Consider the following 23,905-nt stretch of genomic DNA (forward strand, 5'->3'; position numbering starts at 1 on the left):
AAGGAAAAAGCTGCGAGGGCTAGGCACCCACTTTACCTGCGTGACAGTAATGTTTTCCATCTGGAGAAAGTGTCCACCTGCCATCCCTTCTCCAAGTGCTTCAGCTTGCCCTCATCAGGAAGGATGAAGATGGCTGTGATATTTTTCTGGTAAGGTATTTCCAGGATGGTGCAAGAGAGCTTATCGTCATAGCCAACTTGGTACATGCCACTACGGAACATCATGGGCACCTTGACTGAACTGTTTTTCTCCAGAAAGAAATCTTCCTCTTTAGTTACATTTGGATCAAACTCATGTTTCCACCTGGCTTAGATTGAAGAAAGACAAACAGACATGTTATCCCAAGGGAAAAAGGTGACTAAATCCAACTAACCAGTAGTCTCTGTCCACACAGATTCAGGGTGAAAGGGGGTAGTCCAGGATATCAGGGAAGTCCTTGCCCTCATGCCACGTCCTGGAGATTTCTGATGAGATGGGCTCAGGTGCAATTATTAGTTCCCAAAGAAGCCAGGACTAGACTGCCAAATTAAGAGGGGAAAAGCAGACTACCATAAGCTCAGGTTCCCCTAAGCCTGACAAAGCCCACTGATTATGTCTTAACAGAGGGGACTGCATTACAATTAATGAGGGTTAATTGAGTCTGATATGAGTAGAAACGCTTGATTCTAATCTGAGTTAGTCCTGAAGGAGCTGCTCTCATGTGGAACTAAGAAAACTGGTGAAACAGGCTGCCACTGGGAGCTTGCCAAAGAGCAGTGAACACTGAAGCCTGGGTGCCTGGACTCTGAAGATACCTTGACCTATTTGGCATAAACTCAGACCTGGATCTTTCAAACTTGCTGCCTCAGAGTCCTCATTATAGGGCCAACTCCCTGAGTTCAAATCTTGGCTTCATTGTTCTATCTACCTGTCCAAAAGGTTATCAAGGGTTAACCTTGGGTAAGTGTCTCAATCTCCCTGGACTTCAGTGTTCTTATTTGTAGAATGAGGATATTGACCGCTACCTCATAGCGATGCCTTGACATGTAGTGGGATAAGGCAGCACAGCTCAGTGCCTGTGTATAGTGAGTGTTGAGTAGGTGCTAGTCATCATCAGCATCATTATTTTCACTGTTATTCCTATTATTATCTAAGGGACATAGGGATTTCAGGAAATTCCAGATTCCCCTCTTTCCTTCTCTGGTTTGGGCAGATAGAGGTTTTAGACTGCCATTGGTCACCTTTTTTCTTCTTTAGCCATCAATCTGCCTGTGGATTTTGAGAACCCTCAATTTTTTATATTTAGTACCATGTTCCTGACACTCAAGCAGTGATTTTGTCTGGACTGATGGCTGTTGGCCTCTGATTCTCACCTATTTTGGCCAACCTGTCTGTGTACACGTGTTCTGTGTGGTGTTGGGGGATCAAGCTGAAATTTGGAAACATTCTTCCATCTTTTTTTTCTGTCTCTCTCCATCAGATCTGGGAAATATATAAAGTCTGATAAGGAGAATTTATACAATATACATATAAGGAGACCCACCAAGTGATCACCATCACCATAACCAATACAATCACCATCTCAGGTGTCTGCTTAGAGTGCTGGAAAGCACACAGTGCTAGGGCCAGGAGAAATGTGTTCCAGTCCTGACTGTCAATGATGGGCTTTGTAACTTGGAGTAAGTCAATTAATCTCTCTCTGAATTTTTTTTCTCATCTAAGAGATGGGAACAAAATGTCATTCCAACCTCTATAACCAATGTTGTGTTAGGATAATCACCAATAATGAAAATGATAGACTTCATAAAGCTCATTTCCCATACATTTTTCACTTTAAATCTCAATAATTGTATGAGTTATGTATCATGGTACCCATTTTACAGATAGGAAAAGTGAGGTTCTGAGAGATAAATCACATATGAATTCAAGGTCACAGAGCAAACAAGTGGCCAACCCAGGTTTTTAACCCAAGTCTAGTGGTCATCGTATTCTTTCCACACCAACATGCCAAAAGCCTTACCTCGAAAGAAAATATAATTTGCAAGAAGCATCACAGTGCCAGGGTCTATAGTTTCGATCAGGTTGTTAATTTTCCCATGGGTTTTTTTACTGATAAAGTCATTGATCTGCTTCTGAGCCATTTCCAAATTCTTAAAGTTGGTAAGAATGGTTTCGGCACTGTAAAAGTTCTTGGCATCTTCCAAAAACTTATGCTGTGGCTGCAGCCTCTGTTCAATGAACAGCGTGTTCCCAATGCTCAGTTTGAGGTCCTGGGTCTTCTGGGTCAGCTCGTGGATGATGTATTGGAAGCCCTCATGAAGATCTTTTTCTGGCATCTTTCTGAAGTTGAACCCCTGCTTGATCTCGTCTAGGGTGCTGTCCTGGGCACCCAGGCACAGCATGGAGAAAGCTGTAGAGATGCTCAAGGGGGATAGGAAGATGTTCCTGCCAGGGTTGTTAAAGGCCAGCTTCTTGAGCAGCTTAAAGCCAAAGTCCATGTTCTGCCTTGCAAGCTCCTTGGCTGCCATCCTTTGCTTCCACCCTTGGGCCTGGCTCAAAACTTTATAATTCCGTGGTGAAAAGCTTGGCTTTAGAAGACCTTTCACGGTGAGGAGGACAGCCAGAAAAATGGCCAGGCCTAGTGTGGGATTCATTTTCCTTGAAGAATATCCTGTTGAGTAGTAGACCTGAGGTTAGCAGAAAAAAAGAACATGATAACCCCATTGCCTACATGTTACCCAGAGGAAGACAAGATGAAAGAAGAAATACAGTGACTAGTATGTCTTGTACATAGCAGTTTATGAGTGCTTTGATCCCTTTATAGCATTTAAACTTTATAATCACCCTGGGGACTAGAAATGACTTTCTACATTTTGTAAATAGGAGGACTGAATGTAGAAGACATCTCTTGTTTTTGTACCCTCTTTATGGAAACAGAGTCCCAATTCCTTTGAGAAACAGCTCTCCTTCCCTCCATTGGACCACAGTGAGGATACCCCGTAGTGTAGGCATGTGGCCCAGACCTACCATCATAATACTTCATTCCTTTGCCACACTGGCTGGTTAAAGATGAGAGTGTGGACCAAAATCAGACCACTCAGTGTCTTTCTAAGGGAATGCAAAACCCCCTAAACTTTGGGGCAGCTAGCTTTGTGAAGTAGCCCTGAAGCTGAATGTGGCCATGGTTTCCACATGTAGAAGGAGAGGAGAGCGATACAGAGAGGTTGAAAGACAGAAATGGACTGACACATCCGATGACATCTTCGGAGACCCTGGACTAAGCTTTAATTCAGCTTGCTACCCACTTCCATGTTTCGAAGTTATAAAAGCCAACAAATTTCCCTTTTAGAGTTGGCTGGTTTGAGGTGAATTTTTCCCCTTCAGCCAAAAGAATTATGACTAATTTGCAGAGATCAAGCCCTTTGTTTAAGCTCGTATGTTCTCTAGGTGGTGGATACTCATTCCGGGAGGACTTAGGTCTCCAGGAAACCTTCTTCCTTCCACCCTTCCCAGGGAGGGAAGAGGATGGCACCATGGGAGAGAACAGCCAGGTCTGCCTGGCTCTGGACTGCTGCTCCTTTCACCCCCTTCTCTGCTTTGACATCTTCCAACAGCACTGTGAGCTTCTGGGAGACAAGACTGTTTTCCCTTAATCTCCAGCCCTAATGCTGCAGAGAGATGCCAAAAGCGTGTTGGCCTAAAAAGCTTATTGATTTCTCTGGTTGGACATACTACTGTCAGTGATGGTTACACCCATTTATATGTAAAACGAAGGCAGATTTCTTTGCTTGGTCATCTGTTATATCATTTAGTCTGCTTTCTTCCTGTAATTTATATCTTACATGCCTGTAATCCATGGGTAATAGCCAGCCTGTCCACAGTAAAAGTTATTCATGGTTGTCTTAGATTGGGTTCCCTAGAAGCAGAACCTGAGATGGGGATTTAGGTACATGTTATGAATTGAGGCAGTTGTCTTCCCTGTAGGGAAGTGAGGGAAGTGGGATGGAAAAGGGAAGGAGCCAAGGTGACATCTAGCCTTGGCCTGATCCACAGCGGGAGGGCTCTCCAGGCTGGCCTTTTGGATAGAATCAGTCAGTTGGTGGCTGTGATCTGTCCTCTGGATGCAGGTCATGGTGCATAACTGGGTCAGTTAGGTCTTATCAGCCAAGGACAATTTTCTGGAGAGGGGAAGGCAGCTGTGAGCTGTCAGCAGCCAACCCTCACAGCAGCACCAGCAAAAGGGAACTGGGTCAGCCACCAACAGGGTCTGCACAGCTAAATTCCCTTGCCTGGCTCTTTCTGGTTGACTGAATAAGCAGATGAATGAACACCAGGCAGGGCCTGTACCTAGGAGTGTCCCCAGTTCCCAGGTTCTTCATGTCCAAATCCTTCTACGCCAAGCACTGTGGATAGAGCCTTGATCACAGCAGAGGTCTTCAAGGAGTTTGTACTATAGTATTGGAAAATTCTAGTGAATACTGCTCATTGCTCCCTCAGCATCCATTCTCCCAGCTTCCCAATAGATCCTCCTCTTCCTTCTTCTCCTCTTCCCCCTCCTCCCCTTCTTCTCCTCTTATCCTCTTCTCCTCATCTTCTCTTTCTTTTTCTTCTTTTCAATAATATACTCTTCTCTCAGGCAGCCCATGTGCCTCAGGGACACAAGCCCCTCCCAGCTCCAAGGGAGGGCCTGATTGGTGCAGGGGCATCTCAACTCTCCTGCTATTGGTTGGTTCAGGAGCCAGACCTAATCCAATCAGTGCAGGTGGGAATTTCTGCCCTGATCCTTGTTTAGGGAGGGGCATGTGGCTTAAGGGGTGCAATGAGGGAGGATTTCAAGACTGTTTGTTGGAATGTTGGGGTGCTGACCTGTCTCTTTCCTGGGATGTCCTGGGCAGGAAGGCATGGCAGGCAGGGACTAACAGCAACTTTGCCCCATGAGGGAAGTGACTCTAAGACAAAGCCATAGCACAGAGGATGCATCCAAGGGCTCTTAAGAGAAACTGGAGCTGGGTCCATGGAAAAAGCCGACCCCAGAGCCCACCCTGCCTCTGGACCCCCAGTGACGTTGAGTTACATGGTCACTTCCTTGAAGCCAAAAACATCCTCACAAATACGGGCAGATACATATTTTTTAAAATGCCAGGACTACTAAGTAGGCAGGAGTTCTGTGCTCTGCTCTCATGACTTCGTAGCTGTGTGACATTCCAGAAAGCACTTTCCCTCTCTGAACCTAGGTGCTCTCTAAGCACCTTCTACCCCCAAAAACCACTCTTTGGTGAAACTTAATAACAGCTGGTGATGAACAAGGGCTCTTTGGGCTGTCTGAAAACAGATTGTAGAAGAGAAATTAGTAAAATTCCCAAGGATGCTTCAGATGAACAAAAGAAAATAGGAAGGATTCCATCTCAGGGTTTAGGGGGCTGCACTGTTTACAAAGGCTGCCTGGATTAAAAATAGAAGCTTCTGCTATTCAGAGTGGGCGCAAGTTCCCAGTGCCTAGGAGTGGAGAAGTTAAGCCATGTCCCTTAAGGAGCTGAGAAAACATTCTCAGCAGCAGTGAAACCAGCAGCCTGGCAGGAGCCTTGGAGGAGGCCGGGCAGGGCAGGGCCGGAGCAGGGAAGGAACCTGCGGAAAGCACCATCCTGGGAACACTTTGTGGCACGCACAGTTTTACAGTGATGTTCAGTCACTGATCCCTAAACATTGTCAAGTTTCAGAAACGAGAACAGATTATGGAATTCCAGGTCTGGATAGTGGTCCTCCCCAACTTGTGTGTTTGTTAGGTGTTTCGAGGCAAGTCTCCTCACGCTTCAGGCTTTCAATATCTTCATCTATTAAATGAGGGGGAGGTGGTGATAATTTGGTTTCTTCCCCCATGAGATGCTGCTGATCAGGTGGCACTGCCACCACCCCCCACCCCCAAGGGACACAGCCCACACCCTGGCCTGGCTGGGTCTCAGCACCTTCCCACCTCAGCATGCCTGTGTCACAGCAGTCTCCACTGGGCCTCCTGCCCTGGCTCCCTGAGTACGAACATCTGGCCTTTCTCCCCCAAACAGCCAACACCAGCCCCATTCCAGGCCTTTCCATCTGTCATCACAGGCTTTAAACTGACCCAAATTTGTCAGTTGGGTTAGATGCCTGAGTAGGCTAATTTTTTAATTCCATCAATTAAAATAGCTGAGCAACTGGTTATTTCCCAATCAATTGATAGGTTGCTCTCCTGTGTTGAGCAATTGTTTGTTGGCTTTTAGTTTGGAATGTGTGTGTGTGTGTATCTGTGTGTGTTTGGCTGTCACTCAAAATAAATAAAGAGATAAAACTAAAACAAAACCAAGAAAAAAAAAGAACAAGATAGAAACCGAACCCCATGGAGTATACATGGGACACATGAAGCTATAGTCAGTATTTCAATTCTTTGACCACCCTGCTCCCGTGTTCCCTATTAATTTGGAAAAATAATTTCCTCCTCTTATGACTAGATAAAATAGTACCTCACTGACCCGGAAGTCATTCATCCTAAAGACAGATCCAAACCAGGTGGGAAGCGTCCACACAGGTAGCACAGGCGGCTTAAGTCTACACGAGAGGGGGTTTCCCTGTGGGAGGGCACTGCTTCCATCTCCCACACCGTCCCAATCAGCCAACTGAAGCAACAGTGAGCTGTGACAGCAGACTCAACAATAATAATATTTCTAATTTTACAAAGTGCTTCCCCCATTATCACCACAGTTTGAAGAAACAATACCTAAACAGGGATAACACACACAGGCTATGGAAGGTCTACTCAGTGCACAGTGGTTTGGAACCACAGTTTTCTTTAGAGAGACCTCCCCCTGTCCTCGGGCAGGTCACTCCTCTCCTGATAGTTGACCACCCTACCTCTCTTCGCTGTGATGAAACTGACTGGCTAGAAAGAGTTGATGTAATATCCTTCCTCAAGCCAATGAGACCAAAAAGTTTAGAATGCTTTGGACAAGTTCCCATGTCTTGAGAACCAACAGAGCGAGCTTCAGGCAACCAGTGTGTTCCCTGCTCATCGGGGAGATGCTTCCTACACTTGGCTGCATGCATCAGACACTGCTTCCTGCCCCAGAAACCCCTTCCTGCCCTAGGAATCCCAGGCCCTCTGAGATGCCACCTTTCCTCAGAAACTTTTCAGAGTGCCCCTTGGAATGTGCAGCACTTGGGTAAACCCGGTGCCCTCCTTTGGGCTGAGAAATCTGAGGAATCCTTGCTAAAGATGTGCCTTGACCTCTCAACAGAAGACCCTCACCAGAGCCCTGCGCTTGAAGAGCCACTCTGGGCCTGCTCTGTGGCTCACCTGTTTTAAAGGACTGATATTGCTTTAAGAACAAATTACTCTATATACATTAGAAATTAAATTATTATTTTTAAAAGCACATTTAGAACTAAGTGGTGGTAAGACATATCTTCTCTCCCCTGTTAGAAGTAAGAGAAGCCCCATAAACAAACTCTGATGACCACAGCAATATACTTTCTCCTCCTTCCTGGAAACCAAAGAGTAGAGAACATGTCCCCATTCCACCTGTTAATTTACCCTGTAGATTTCTGCCTTCATTCTTTAAGAAATATGTTTGAGTCCTCACTCTGTGTCAGGCACTGGGGCACTAGAGCATTGCCCAGGAAATGGTCCATATTGATGCTGCAGACTGACTCTCAGCCCAACAAGCCCCACAGGCTTCTCCAAACCCTCAAGAACCTTCCAGCTGTTTGCCTGACCTGGTCCTCCTCCCCTTCCGTGACTGCATTCTAGGAGGAAGGGTATGTGGGTTGGAAAGGCTGAGAGATCATTGACTTCAGGACTATCTGTGTCATAAAGATGGAAATGAGGCCCAGAGTGGACAATGGAAGAGACTGTGGTTGCAGTGTGCATCAGTGGTGAAGGCAATTCTGCAGAAATGCATTGAACAGGCTGCTTCGCCTCACTTTCTCCATGAACCAGTGAGTTGATGGATCCAGCCTCTGTCCTCAGAGAGAGATAAAAATTCACAAACAGCTCACATACAAGGCTGACTGTGGCCAGCATCATGCAGCAGGGGTGGACCCAAATTGGAGGTGCCATTTATGTCCCAAGACCTCTCCCATTCCCACATTCGTGAAGCTTCTCTCTCTAGAAAAGCACTGGGCAGTAGACATCCATAACACTCTGCCAAAGATGTTCAACAAATTCCTCAAGAGGGGTTTACCTGGATTTTGGAGATCTTCTATAATTTTCCTTTCATACACCCACCTGTGGACAGTGCTATATCCTCCCTCAATCTGAAGCAAGCTTCATGTGGAATAGACAAGAAGCACCGGATCTTTTGGAAGGGGAGGTCTCATACTCACAGTACATTCAGAAGTCCACTGAGCCAGCCAAATGCATCTGCCTTTCTTGCTTTTTTATTTATACTTCCATGGCCTCTTGGAAGAGTAAGGCCAATAAAATGAGCTGGCGTGTGTGGGCAGGTGATGGAGGCTTTGGGAGCAATGGCCACACCACCTCCCTGGGAGTTCTCCCTGTGGAGGCAGCGGCATGATATTGTACCGGCCACACCCACTGGGCTGTGGCTTCCCTAATGAAGTCCACTAGACACCTTTTGCAACGACTCTATTTCCCAGTCGCTCTCTGGGTATGGAAGCCAGAACAGTCTACAAGTAGATGAGCCTGGAGTCCTAATACTGAATATTCAACACAAATATCATCATTGCTGCCCACGGGAACAGGTTGATAACTGGGTTTCCTGGGGTCATTCCCATGTATCCCTCACCATTTTCTTTTGCTATTTTTTCATGTGTTCCAAATTACCTTAGCTCACATGGAGTCCTTCGGGGAAAAAGTTCGAGGACAGACAAATAGACAACTAAATGCGTAGGTTCTGTTAGGAATAACAGGAATTAAACATTCACCTCAAAGTTCATGATCATGGGAAATTCCAAATTGTTTTCCTATTGCGTATTTGTTGTGCTGGGGTGATGAGACTATGGTTGGGTTCTCTTGCGCTGGGGTGATGAGACTATGGCTGAGCTCTGTTGTCTCTGCCTCCCCCTTGCTTTTCTATATTTTCCAAATTGTCTTTAAAAAACAGATATTACTTTAGGATTAATTTTTCAAAGGCTTAAAATAAAATAAAATTCTTATCTTCAGTTTTATCACTTGGAGAGAGAAGCATTGATGACGTCTGGGAACATTCCAAACCCACTGATCCTGGGATGGAAGAGCAATAAGCTCAACATGCCTATCTTCAATTCTGCTTAATCTAATGAGCTCCAGTGAGCAGAAAAAACATTCACATATTTCTTCCCCATTGAGTGGTGTTTCACAGTAGGTCGTATTTGACCGAAACACCTAGGAGGCCTTGGAAGAGCCATGGGTATTGTTTTTTCTTCCTTTGGGTTGCTGCTTTTAGCAAAGACATGACTCTCATTTCCAGAGCTATTCAGAGCAGGTGACCCAGACAAACCTTCTTGGAAAGAGGAGACACTAGTTTATTCCCAGGCCTGGTTCAGCCACAGACTGTATGCACTCAGGGCCTAGATGAACAAGGACATGGGGATGTGGGTTCCAGAGCTGCCCAGATCAGAAACCTCCCCTGAAGAAGCCCCTGAGCCACCACCTTCTCTTGTCCAGGGAGCAAGGCCTGCCTGCTGGGATGCATGGGTCAGAGACACCATGTGAACAGCGAGACTTCACACTGGCCGGCTCTGGTCACCAAGGGGTTGCAGAGGACACAGAAGGACAGGCTGAGACTAAGGAGTACAGGTGGTCCTATTGTGACTGTAGAGGCTATAGAGGTGGAAGATTAGAGCCAGTGAGGTGGACACTGACCCAGAATCCAGGTCTGTACGTCTGGTTTGGGAGGGAAAACCTGCCCTCTAATGACAGGGTGAGGCCTGTGTGAGTCTGAGGGCCATGCCTCCCTGCCTGCCCCAGACACTCTCTGCTCCAGGGCAAATTCCCATGGGAGACATGCAGGGAGAGGCCAGTGTAGGGATGCCCACTGAGCAACACGGGCAGCACTGGGGATGCCTGAGTTCAGACAGTGCCAGAGGCCAGTAGGCCAAGGGCAGAGGGTAGCCACAGGTGGGCTGCCTGCCAGCCAGGTGCTACACCTTGGTTGGGAGTTGCCCATCCTGCCTGGGGAAAAGAGCCCCGGAGGAGGTGCATGTCTGCGGAGAGCAGTGAAGGAGATAGGCATGGGAGGGAGCAGCCCCCTTCACACGCCCATTAAGGGACCTCAGCCTAGACTTGAGGCTACCCTGACTGCCTGTAGTTAAGATTCAGGTCCCATGGATTTGTGCCTGGTGTTCATCGGGGGCTAGGAGGATGAAGGCGATTGTCCAGCCTGGGAAGATTATTGTTATAAGTTAATGGGCCTAAGGCACTGGCCGGAGGCTGAGGGGTGGCCTGAATATTGTTTACATTATTGCCTTGTGTAGGGTGAGAGGGGAGTTAGGAATTTCTGGTCCTCATCCTCACTCTTTGGATCTCCCAGATGCAAGAAACATGTTAGTGGCCATGCCACACCCTAACTCCAAGAGCTCTGGTCTGATGGGAACACAGAACACAGAGATACAAGTCACACTAGGTAACGGCCAAGGTAGAGGTAACTTTGGGAGGTGAGGAGATGCAGGAGGCGCCTGATCCTAGCTGGGGTGCTCTGGACTGCGTCATAGATGGGGCACTCTTAAGCTGGGTTTTGAAGGATAAGTAGGTGTTCTCTAGGAGAAAACTGAGGGCAAGAGAAGTATATCAAGGATTTTGCATCCTGGAGAAAGTGAGTGAACAATCTAATGCCTCCAGAAATTGTATATGTGACTTTGGGCTTCTGGTTCTTTAACTGCAAAATGGGAATAAACTATTTCTAAAGCAGTTGTTTCCATCCTGGGAGTGCATTAGAATCATCTAGGAGCTTTAAAAATATCTATTTTCAGAACATTCCTCTAGAGATTTTGAGTTAGTTGATACAGGATAAATCCTGGGTGAGGGTGCTTTTAAGAACTTCTCTCCAGAGGATTTAATGAGTACTCAAGGTTGAGAATCCCACTCCAAAGCAAGTGATTCCCAGGTCTTTTAAAGCATTCAGCCACAAGGTATCAAAGTGGCTATAAAGCCACAGTATTAAGGTATTGGAACAGAGGCAGACAAGTTGACCAATGGAATAGATTAGAGAATCCAACAGAGCCACACAGGAAGTCACCTGATATGTGATAAGGGCATCACTACAGTTCAAAGGAAAGGATGATCCTTTCAATGAATGGTGAAAAAACAACAACAACAAAACACCAGTGAATGTCCATACAGGAAAAAAATAAACAGTGACCATTTTACTCAACATACAAAAATTAATTTGAGAAGTCACAGACCTAAATGCGAAAGGCATTAGATTGGACTATATGAAACTATTGGTCTTTAATATATTTTAACCTCAAAACTCACAAGAATCAAAATGATAAAGCTTCTAGAAGAAAATATATTTATAGTAGACAATCTTCGTGACCATGAGATAGGCAGAAAGTATTAACCATTTTTAAAAAATGATAAATGGAACTTCATTAACATTAAGAGCCTTGTTCCTCTAAAATTACCTAGGACAGTACAAAGGCAAGTCACAGACTGGGAGTGGTACGTGTAATGTCTGTGTCTGATAAAAGGCTCATGCCTGTTTTTAAGCACCTCTACAAATCGACTGAAAAAAGACAACAACTTAAAAACTAAGCAATGACATGAACAAATACTTTACAAAAGGAGATATCCAAATGGCCAGTAAGCATCTGAAAAGGTGCTCGACATCATTAATTATCAGAAATATGCAAAACAAAACTACAAGAAGAGCTCACTACACACCCACTGGAATAGCTCAGATTAAAAGGACCAGCAACACGAGGACATGGAGCAAGTGGAACTCTCTTACACTGTGGGTGGGTGTGCAAACTGACACCAACGTGTTGGTTGGAAAATTGCTTGGCAGGATCTATAAAAGGTAAACATATGCTTACCCTTTGACCCATTTATTGTACCTCAGGGTATATGCCCAACAGGAAATGAGTGCTTGTGGGTTTACAAAGACGTGTACTGCAATGTCCATAGCAGCTTTATGTGATAGACCTAAAGTAGAAACAACCCAGATGTCCATTTATAGTAGAGTAGGGAGAGAGAGAAAGAGATTCCTGGCCACTATCCCAGATCATACTTTGCATTTCCCTGGGTGGCCCCACTCTTCTTTGGTTTCCACAGGATCCCCAGTTGATGCTCATGACAGACAGCTATGGGAGCCAATGACCAAGAGTGTGAAACACCGCAAAGCCCAAATCCCACTAGAATAAATTATACTGTACCTCTGAGCAATAAGGCAAAGACTGAGTAAATGCAATGTATTTTCAGTCATTGAATTCAACTCCAATTGGGGAGCTTAATCAATAAATGATTTAAAATTAATAAATAATTGATTTTGAAAGAAAATATTTTTAAGAAATCTCCGGTAAGATCCTAGGTTACCCTAAAAAGCTTCTAGTACAAAATGTTGAAAATCTTTCCACACAAAAATCTAAACAAGTAAGAAATGAAAGGAGAGAAATAGAAATTTTTTTTAAACGGGAAGCATTCTGTAAATAGTAAAAAATTCAAGATGGCATTTCAGAACATTCAAGAAAAGGTGAACAATTCCATAAATGCTATTAGGAAACAAACAAATCATTTCAAAAATAAAATTACAAGTGTTGGAAGAAAACCTTTTCATAATGTTAGAGTGAGAAAGAACTTCCTAAGCGTGATACACAAGCCAGAAACCATGTAAGAAAATATGGCATATATGGATATACCATCTTTATGCAACGTGTTAAAACTCTACAGAATATGTAAAATTTGGAATCACAAATTGGAACATGTGTGCAAGATAGAGAGCTAATGTTCTTAGCAATTAAGAGTTCTTATATATATCAATAAGTAATCACATGTATTTCTCAATCAGCAAAAAGGTAAAAAAATTGGGTAAATATGCATTGAAACATTGTGGGTGGGGGCCAGCTTTGATTTTCCTCATCTTATTTTCTTCTTTGTCTTTGTCTCTGCAGAACAGGGTACTTCCATACACATATTAGTAGATACGGTTATTCATAGACATTATATATTTTTCATACCAACTTTGCAAGTTTGGGTGCTGCTAGACCCATTTTTACACATGAGAAATCTGAGTTTCCTATAGCTGGGCAGTTAGCAGATTCAGGACTCAAAAATCAGGTCTTCTGGTTCTGAATCCCTTGTTCCATGGATAGCTTTCTGGTAGACCATAAATAAAAGCACGGCCACAGCATCTTGGCAGCCAGCACAGACCCATGGAACTCTTGGCCAGAACTGGCTAGGCATGAGAAGGACGCAGAATGTCTGTCTATTTGAGTGATCACCTTGGCCCTTGGTTCTCTTCTCTAAGACAGAGAAACAGACAACACACACACACACACACACACACACACACACACACACACACACACACACACACACACTGCCCCTTGGACTAACCTCACCTCCCCAGTTCCTCCTTTCCCCTCAGGTCAGTCTTCCTTGGCCTTCCCCAGGTGTTGCTGATCCCAGCCTCCTAGTCCTTTTTTGGTCCTGGTCCTGCAGCCTCCAGATTCTAAGTATGTTCCTCTAGGCTCCCCAGCCCCACAAGCCTTGTCTACAAACTGGGTGGACTTCTGCCCAATGACCTACTGAGCCTGCCTCTGCCACCTCTTTCCCAGGATCCTGCACCCCTTTCCCAGGATCAGCCTGGCCAACTGGCCCTGCCAAGTGTCTCACTCAGAGAGCAATGCGTCTGGGAGTTCCCTTCCTCACCCCTTGGGAAAGCTCAGGCCTACTTTTTCTCTCCCATCCCAAATAGCAAGGGGCACTGTGCTAAGTACACCCAAGGTGCTCTGTAGATTCACTGATGAGGGCCTGGCTTGCTAGGACCTGAGTAAACCTCATAAAAGTGAGTGCACCAGAAACCAGAGTGACATACGCCATCCCCTCCCAGCTCCACAGCCCTGATCTCTGTGATCATCTTTGAGCAGAATCTTCCACCCCAGATTCCTTCCCTGGGGCAGGACAGGAATAGGTGTGGGCACCCTGGCACTGCTGTAGAATACCAGCCTCCTGGCACAGATGTTCACATGGCCCTCTCGCACCTCCCAGGTGCAGCCTGGGAACAGGCAGCCCATCCATCCAACCCTACCCCCCTCCGGAGCTCTGGGAGGTCTCAGGGCCTGGGCCTATGGTCTGGGTACCAGACATAATGCACCTGGTGGCTGGAGAGGCCATCCTTTCCTCTGATTCTCAGTGTACCCACCTGTACAATGGGCAACAGGAGACTGCACTGGATCTGTGGTTGCCTGAGAGAGCCAAACTATTGGAAGTCATGCTGTCAATCAATTTCACTTAAAAAAATACAGACCCAAGTCCGTGCTAAATGTCATTCAAGCCAGATCTAGATGCTGGTAGAAGAGCAGAACAACAGAGGATATAAAAAAAAGAGCATTTGCTCAATGTTACTAACCATCAGGGAAATGTAAATGAAAACCACAATGAGATACCACCTTACTCTTAAAGATGGCCATAATTAAAAAGTAAAAAAAAAAAAAAAAAGATGTTGGCATGAATGTGGTGAAAAGGGAACAGTTTTACACTGCTGGTGGGAATGTAAAGTACTTACAACCCCTGTGGAAAACTGTATGGAGATTCCTTAAAGAACTAAAAGGAGAACTACCTTTTGATCCAGCAATCCCACTACTGGGTATCTACCCAGAGGAAAAGAAATCATTGTATGAAAAAGACACATGCACGCACATGTTGCATAATTCCAAAGATATGGAACCAACCTAAGTGCCCATCAAACAATGAATCAATAAAGAAAATGTGGTATATACACACCATGGAATACCACTCAGCCATAAAAAGGAATGAAATAATGTCCTTTACAGCAATTTGGATGGAGGTGGAGGCCATTATTCTAACTAAAGTAACTGAGGAATGGAAATCCAAATATTACACGTTCTTGCTCATAAGTGGGAGCTAAGCTGTGAGCACAGGTATAAGAATTATATAATGGACTTTGGGGACTCAGGGGAAAAGGTTGGGAGGGGGTGGTGAGGGATAAAAAACTACATATTGGGTACAGTGTACAATGCTCAGGTGATGGGTGCACTAAAACTCAGAAATCACCACTAACAAACTTAATCCAAGTAACCAAAAACCACCTATACCCCAAAAACTATTGAAATTTAAAAAGAGCATTTCAGAAAAATATTTATGGAAGGAAAATCGCAAACTGCAAAAAAGTCCATAATTGAATGTTTTTCTGCACTTTCAGGTAGCCCACCAATTTGATTTCAGCGGCATGTGTACTTCTGTGCACACCTCATGTACACACACACACATGCACACATATATACATACACACACACACACACACACATTTAATTCTTACAAGTCTATGAGGGATCATTGTCCCACTATACAGATTTGAAAGCTGAGGTTTGGGATAGTGAGTCATCTGTCAAATGTCGCATGGTTATTTAATGGATGTGCAGCTTCATAAGAATTTCTTAATATAAAAGCAGAAAAAAAATATGTGGATACCACTAGTGCAGAAAATTTGGGAGAAATCAAGGAAATTCTGGAACTGTCTGCATGCCCCACATAAGGCTGCGGCTGTGAAATGCTGGCTCCTGGGATGGCTCACTCCAGTATTTGTCGGGTTGGTTCGTGCAGCCCAGAACAGAGCTGACACCACCTTCAGTTTTCCGTCTCTGAGCCATTCGACTTCTCCTTTGGAAGGTGTCCCACCCACCTCTCTCACCTGCCTTTCCCTCATCCTCCTTTCCTGCTTCCTTCCAAAGAGGCAGAACTTGAGTTGAAAAGTAGATTGAATATCTATAACGTACCAGGCAGCAAGCCAGGTGCGGGGGAGAGAGAAATAACCCAAGTCCTCATAAGCTCACAGACCAGGGAAGGGACAGACACTGGGGGGTCACGCCTGTACTCCTAGCACTTTGGGAGGCCAAGAAAGGTGGATTGCTTGAGGTCAGGAGTTTGAGACCAGCCTGGCCAATATGGAAAAACCCCATCTCTATTAAAAATACAAAAATTAGCTGGGAGTGGTGGCTTGCACCTGTGGTCCCAGCTACTTGGGAGGCTGAGGCATGAGAATTGCTTGAGCCCAGGAGGCAGAGGTTGCAGTGAGCTGAGATTGCGCCACTGCACTTCAGCCTGGGTGACAGTGATACTCCATCTCAAAAACAAAACAAAACAAGAGTTCTGTGGAGGGGTGAGTTCAACATCGCTGGCACCCACGAGAGGCAGATATTGAATCAAATGAAGGCCTCCAAACAAAAAAAGCAGCAGCTCCATCCCCCACCCACTCACGGGTCCCATCTCAGGGGGGCATTGTGACACTGAGGTGGAGCACAGGTCCTACAGCCACAGCAAGCTGGGCCACCTCACCCAGGTCACCTCACTTCTCTGTGCCTCAGTATTTCCATCTGCCCAATGGGACTACTGAAGTACCTGCTTTGTTCATTTCATCAGATTGTTGGTAGTGCTATCAAATGCAATGGCCCATGTGGAGAGGATCAGTTAAAACTAATTCGTAGTAATCATAGCAATAGTTATAATAGTAGTAGTCAATAAAATAGTAATTAATTACTATTAATGGGCATTACTAATGATAAATATGATGACAGGGAGCTGATTCTGTTCATCCAAGTCACACTCTGCTCACCATTCTCATCCTCCAGCGTCAGGAGTGAGGGTGTTGGGTGCCTAACACTGCTGGAGCCCAGGAGGACAATTCTTGCCCCTCAAATGAAACATGTGCTATCAAGAATGGATCAGACAGCAAAAATCAAATGTTAAGGATGGCTGAGATCCTTGAAATTCAGGAGGAATTTGGATGGATAGTCAGTAGTTACCCAAATAGGGTTATCTGTTCACATCTAACTACTGACTATTTTGTGTGCTATTATATAGTTAAGGATGGGAAAAGCTCATTTCTGAGCTTTCGGAAATTTGGGAAAACAGAGTGGTTGTCTACTTAAGACCAAGGAAAGGGCCAAGTCACAGAGAAGATGTAGTGAAGAAATACACAAGCCCACACATCTATTCTCCAAGAATGTTCCACACATTCCCCAGTGGGTTCCATTACCAGCTCAAGCCACTAGCATAAGAATGAGGAGTGATACCGAGGGTAGCTCTGGAAGCAGCCATCCCACGACTCACCATGCAGGTGGAAGAAGGGAAGTTTCCCTTCAGTCATCCAGGTTTTCAGCTCTCCTTCCAGGATAAGCGAAAGAAGGCTGATAGAAACCAAGTGTGGGCTGGTAAGCAGGTCACCCTTATTTGCAAGGGCATACTCTGAGCTGCCACGGCTTGTTTGCTGATACCAGACAGTCCTCTTACAGAGAACTGCCTTTATAATCCAAGACAAAATGAAGGACAATTACTTTCGGAGAGAGAATACAAAGATGCAAATGGCTGATATCAGATACCTCTAAGCAGTGCAAACCAAGAAACAGTAGAGACTCAAGAATCTGAATCAGGGAGGAGGACCTGAGAGCGGGAAAAGACTATAGAGAATTCTATGTAGAGACAGAAAATCTGGATTCAGGTTCCATGGCTGCTGTTTCCCAGCCATGCAACCCTCCTCAAGTTACTTCATCTTTCAGGATTTTGATTTCCTCACCCATAAAACTGAGGAAATGTTTGAGAAATCCACTGGGAGGATAAATTAAAGTAGTGACTGTAAAAGGTGCGGTGTAAACCATAACCGCCCATGCACAGGCTGCTCTGTGACTTCGGAATTTTGCAGGGTTCCCCAAGGGCTGGACCAATGGCTTTCATTTTCCTCCACTCTGGGATGAATTTTTAAAAAATTACTGGATGCTCAGCTTGAAATCTGCGGTGTTGGGATGAAAACCTAAATACCATACAGCTGCTATTGTCTTCCAGTGGTGTTTCCAAATGCCAGAATAACCTGACCAGTGGGACTTCAGCCAGTCAGCCCCTCTGCATCACTTCCCAAGACCAAAAATGCTTTCCCTCCTTGGATGAACAGCCTGGAGGTTGCTCCAGTGGCTCCCTGGGGAACTCACAGTCCGAGAAGGGGTATGGGTTTGAGAAGGGCAGCATGGGGCGGGCCTACACTCCCAAGGCCACCCCACATCTCAGTACATCTGTGCCTCAACCTACTCACCTGTGAAATGAGGGCAATCATACTCACCTCCCCACTGTTGAGAGGCTGAGATAATTCATGCAAAGCCCTGGGACTGTGCCTGGACTGTGCCGCTTATGTACTCCATGGCGGCTGACTTGTTGTTTTATTATTATCAATCACTATTATTCTTATCCTCATATAACTTTAATTATTATTTTGTGATAGCACTGATGACAGAGACGGTTGTTTTTGGCAGCAACCCCAAAGAACCACAAGTGTGTCCACACCCACCCCCCTCCCAGCCACAGCTGTCTCCCACCTGGCACACACTGACAGCCCTGGGTGTGCCAGGCCAGATGGGACTCGTGTGTTGCAGGCACGTGACAGAGCTGGACACCACAGCTACTGGTGGGCACTCTCTGCCAGCCGCTGGTGGCTGAGATTCATCTCCTAGTTGTGGCTGAGATTCATCTCCTAGTTGTGGCTGAGATTCATCTCCTAGTTATGGCTGGCGGAGGTGGGAGAACAACCTTAGAACTCAATGCAAGAAGTGGGCAAACTGAGCAGGGCTGGGGCCGGCTGGGGACCTGGGTGGGCCCTTGGAGGTGGCTCTAAAGGGCTTGCTTTGGGCATTGGGGGTGGAGTGCAGTTGGGTCCATGTAGGTGTCCGGCAGTTGGAGCCAGATGCTCTCTGAGCCAGTGGGTCTATTCCAGGGGCTTGGTCTGGGCAATGTCCCAGATCTAAGGACTCAGAGGAAGGGCAGGACCAGGGAATTCGGAGGTGGTGGCAGTTGGTGGCCAGAGGTAGGCAGGTGGTGGGGCTTTGAGTCTGTAGTTATTTGACTCAGGGCTTCTGCAGCCACTGGTAGGAGTGCAGTTCAGCAGGGGAGAGTATGGAGGTGGGCAAGGATTAGGCTGGATGTCAAAACAGGATTGCAGCCCAGTGGGAGAACAGGCAATGAATCAGGGCCCCAAGGCAGAGGCCAGCTTCCACGGACTGAGGAAACCCACGGTGGCCAGAGAAATGGTGCTCTCTGGCCAGAAAAGAAGGCCAAAGCAACCAGCCACACACCTGCTGCTGGGCCTGACTCAGTGGCTGAGTTGGACACCTGGGTCAGGGTCTGCTAAGCCTGGAGTGATGGTCCCCAAGGGCCAGCACAGCCAAGGTTACCAATGTTGGGCTGAAGGTGACATGCCTGGGGGATCCTGAAACTATGTGACATGTTTCTGTGGGAGAGGCAGATGATTGGGAGTGACAAGCCATAGACTGAAAGTCTATGAAGCAGAATGACAAGGGGTTGCTGCTTGATGAGAATTTAAGCGTCAGAGTGTCAGGAAGACCTAGGGCTGTCTGGGTGATCCGGGAAGGCTTCCTGGAGAAGGTGGCCATAAAACGGGAGGAACCCAGAGTTTCTACATCACCTCTTGCAATTTGATTGCAAGAGGCAATCAAATCCACCTGTGTCATCCCCTCCCCCCACCCCCATGTCTAGAGGCAGTGAAGGAGCAGGAAGCCGCCCACTCAGCATCGCCGTGGACGGGGATGCCTGCCCTACAGAGCCTCGCTCATGTTCCCATATCCCAGGGTCTGCACCTGCACAGACAGCAAATGCTGCTCCACTTGGGCCCTGCTCCAGGAGCTGGGGACGGCAGAGACAGCCAGGTTCTGTGCTCAAGGAGCTGATACTCAAATGGCCAAAAACCAGCAGTGCAGATGTGGGCAAGCAGTGCAGATGCGGGCAAACAGAGCAGATGCGGGCAAGCAGTGCAGATGTGGGTCATTTCAGGGCAGGGAAATGCTGTGGATTTTGAGTTGAGCAGACCGGGCTTGAACACCAGCTCTGCTCCCAGTTACCTCATTCCTGGAAAGCTATTGCACCTCCCGAAGACTCTTTTTACTCATCTGCTGAATTTGGATAAAACCATCCACTTCCTGGGATATTTGGAAAGAAAAGACAGGAACCCAGCCCCGCAGAGTTTTGCAAGTGGGGAATGTACCAGCCCGCAGCATCCAAGGCAGTGCTGAGCAAGCAGGTTACACCTGGAGAGAGTGGGGTTCAGGGACGCCTCGGATGGGAGCCTTGACATGATGTCACCAGAACTTTCCATCTGCCCTTGCCTTTGCTCCAATGTGTGTGCTGGCTCTGTTCTTGCTCTCTCTGCAAGCTGGCTTCCTCCACATGAGCTGGGCTTCCACCAGGCCAGCAACACTGCAAAGAGTGATATGAGTTAGAGGTTACTGCAGGGATTAGGTCCCCCAGTGGTGGGAGTTGGGGAGAAGTCTGTGGAAGGCTGTCATCCTGGGTCTGGTGGTCAGCCCAGAACCTCTGCAGGTCAGCCAGGTGGGGAGGGAGAAGAAAACCTGGGTATGAGATGGGGCATAATGAGGCCTGGTCAAAGCTTGAAGGACAGACCAGAACCCACATCTGTCACTCCAGCCTGGCTGACACAGTGACCCGAGGAAGGGGCCGGTGCTCCTCGCCTGACCTGAGACCTGGAGAACTGAAGGAGGAGGCCTGGTGAGGGCTGGAAGAGCCCTTGGCACAGATGCTGTTCACAACAACCAGGTGCACCAGCAGGTGAAGGGGGGCAGCGCCTAGCATCCCACAGCAACCTCAGAGCGTTCCTGCTTAACTTCTGCCTTCCAAACCAGAAGTACCTTTCTCTTGTAGCCAACTCTTATCTGGAACCACAGAGGGTGAGAATTCTTCGCTACAGTGACACATCTGGCTGGAACTATCTCCCCCAACATCTTCCAAAGCTTATACCTTACGGTTTCTGTCCCCAAGACCTGCTGCCTTTGCACTCTCTGACCCCAGGTCCTAATTCCAAGGCTCAGACCATCCCCACCTGGTTCAGGTGCCCCTGTTTGGGTCAAACACTTCTGGACACAGGGGTCAGGGCAGAACAGGTGATAAAATGACAGCTCCCACAGGCAGGCACCTAGGGAGGGGCAGTTTCTATAGGAAGGAAAAACTGTATGTGTCACTGTAGCTATTGCACACACACACATTAAAATAGTAAAATAGGGATAACACGGGGGAGGAAAAAGCCTCGGGGGAAAAGCAGTGAACTTGCTGACCATAAATGTGAACAAAATTGCCCTTTGGGGGCACAGCACGTGGCTCTCTGCGTCCCAGCAGCCAAGGACCCCACGTAGTTCCACAGCTCTCAGCATAAAAGTGTGTGTGTGTATCTTCCTCACTCTATCACAGGCATCAGACAGTGGGACCATGTGTAGCACAGCCTTGCACCCAGGCAATGCCTGTCACAGCAGGAAGCACAGTGGAGAATTTCAAATGTGTGTTTTGGAGGCTTTTTGCGAGCAGCATCTTCTCGCTACTCACCTCTGTCTCCGAAAGCAAGCATGGCGGCTTTCCTGGGTTCTTCCCTACAAGAGGTACCTCCTAGATTTCTGGTTAGCTCCCTCTATAACTTCACTCACCTTATTCATTTACAAACATGGGTTTGGCACTGACTGTGCACCAGCATGGTGTCTTCCCTGTAGGGCTGATGAGTCAGAGGGAGTGATACTGATCACCATTGTCCCAGTGTGTCTACGGATCCGGACGCTTGACACCTGGGGATGCTTGCATCCCATATTTTCCCATATATTGGGCTGATATTTTTTAAAAACTTCTCCCCACATCCCCAGTACTGGAAGCTTTTGCTCTTTTTTTCTCCTGGAGATGAGTGATTTCCCAACTTAAGAAAAGGCCCAGCGCCTGGGACTGTGGGTTCTGTTCTGGAGTGGAGCCTGCTCAGTTTCAGATGAAGAAACTGGTTTCTTGTGCTGCTGTTTTGCTTCTTGCCATGTTCGGTCCCCTCAGATGCCAGCCAGACATCTGGCAGGGGGCTGGTGAGGACTGTCTGCCAGGCACCTGGGAGTCTCCCTAATTATCTAGTGATCCTCCCAACTTGTGACACCTCCAGTCTCCCAGAGACAGTTCAGGCTGAAAGCCTGCATTGGAGTGTGTGGGGAAGAAATGGCCCTTTGAATGTGTTCAAAGCCTCCGTGGCCGCTGGCTGGGGAAAGCCAAGGGCAGCTGTGCTCAGCAAACTTCCTGGGGGAGCCTGTGGTGTTCTCAAGGGGAAATGGGAAAATACTGACAAGAGAGAACTTTGTCATTGTTCCCTGCATTTAAGCAGGAGGGAAAAGAAAGGAACATGAAAGCATGTCCCTGGCAAGCACATCAAATTAAATGTCAAAAATATCCCAGTGCTCATAACTCACCAGCGGCTGATGTCTGAAGTTACAGCTTCAGGCATTTATCACAGACAGCACTTTGAAAGGGAAAAGTCACGAGTTTTGATGTCAGAGCAGCTTGGCTTTGAATCCTGGCTATATTCCTGATTAGCTGGATGTGTCTGGATAGTATGTTTAACCTCTTCACACTTCAGTTTTTTCTGTAAAATGGACTTCGCACACCCCACAGGAGACCACCATGAAGAATGTGAACATCGAGTTAGGGCTTAGAAGCCTTATTTGCTAACAATACCAAAATGGACATTCTAGGTTTATCGTGAGGGTTAATGAGATTATTTAAACAGATTTTTGTGGTTTTTTTCTTAACTATATCCGTTGAACCTTGAACCTTGCACATAAAAGGCACTCAACACATACCTGTTGAACAAATTAACAAATAAACATATGAATGAAGAGGTGTTATTTCCCTCTCTAAACTCCTTTGCCTGTGACAGAAAATTCAAGTTTGTTAAATAGCAACAGTGAAAAAATGTTGGGATTGTAATGGAACGTCTACCACTCCCCAAGCCCTCAGTCCACTCACCTGTTCAGCCTCTCTTACCTTTGCATTAGGGAAGGGCCAATATTCTTAGCCTTTTCCACCCCAAACAAGCCCTTCTTGTCTTTACACACTGTGGACCTTGGGTTTGTAATACCTGCTTCGTGTCCACCTAGGAAATTCTGACCCAGCTTCAAAGCCTAGTTTACACGTCACTTTCTCCATGAGAAGAGGGTGATGGTGCCGGCAGTGATGGTAATATTAGTTCTGGTGGTGATGGTGGTGGTGGTGGTGAGAGTGATGGTGGTTGTAATGGTGATGATAGTTCTGGTGGTGATGGTAATGGTGATAATAGTTCTGGTGGTGATGGTGATGCTGGTGTTGGTGGTGGTAATGAAGGTGGTGGTGATGGTGCTGCTTGTGGTGGTGATGGTGGAGATAATAGTTGTGATGGTGATGGTGGTGGTGAGAGTGGTGGTGGTTGTAATGGTGATATTAGTTATGGTGGTGGTGGTAGTGGTGAGAGTGGTGGTAGTTGCAATGATGATAGTAGTTCTGGTGGTGATGGTGCTGGTGTTGGTGGTGGTAATGAAGGTGGTGGTGATGGTGCTGCTTGTGGTGGTGATGGTGGAAATAATAGTTGTGATGGTGATGGTGGTGGTGAGAGTGGTGGTGGAGGTGGTGATGATGGTGATGATGGCGCTGTGGTGGTGATGAAGGTGGTGGTGGTGATGGAAGTAATAGTTGTGGTGATGGTGATGTTGATGGAGGTGGTGGTGATGGTGGTGGTGGAGGTGGTGGTGCTGGTGATAATGGAGGTGGTGGTGGTTATGGTGATGATGGAGCTGGAGGTGGTGATGCAGGTGATGGTGAGGCTGGTGGTGATAGTTGTGATAATGATGGTGGTGTTGATGGAGGTGGTGGTGATGGTAGTGGTGGTGACGGTGGTGATAATAATTGGGGAGGTGATGGTGGTGGTAGTGGTGGTGA

The 23,905-nt window shown here is 46.7% G+C and overlaps 1 protein-coding gene across 6 annotated transcripts in view; it reads right to left on the minus strand.

The window, feature by feature from the left end:
* SERPINA12 (serpin family A member 12) overlaps positions 1-22,058 on the minus strand; it is a 30,922-nt gene extending 8,864 nt beyond the window's left edge. Inside the window, exons 1-4 of one of the 6 annotated variants that reach the window (XM_054447493.2) lie at positions 21,616-22,058; positions 20,026-20,380; positions 2,000-2,650; positions 37-307 (exon numbers count right to left, since the gene is read on the minus strand). In XM_054447493.2, the coding sequence (XP_054303468.1) occupies positions 37-307; positions 2,000-2,633 (905 nt within the window). In that variant the 5' untranslated portion in view covers positions 2,634-2,650; positions 20,026-20,380; positions 21,616-22,058. Of the gene's footprint in view, positions 1-36; positions 308-1,999; positions 2,667-8,189; positions 8,471-20,025; positions 20,381-21,615 lie in introns of those variants that run through there. The other 5 variants (XM_054447490.2, XM_054447488.2, XM_054447489.2 and 2 more) reach the window with 5 other exon arrangements.
* Between the last annotated feature and the right edge of the window lie 1,847 nt (positions 22,059-23,905).

Source organism: Pongo pygmaeus, chromosome 15 (genome assembly GCF_028885625.2).
Source record: "Pongo pygmaeus isolate AG05252 chromosome 15, NHGRI_mPonPyg2-v2.0_pri, whole genome shotgun sequence".
Classification (NCBI taxonomy): Eukaryota; Metazoa; Chordata; class Mammalia; order Primates; family Hominidae; genus Pongo; species Pongo pygmaeus.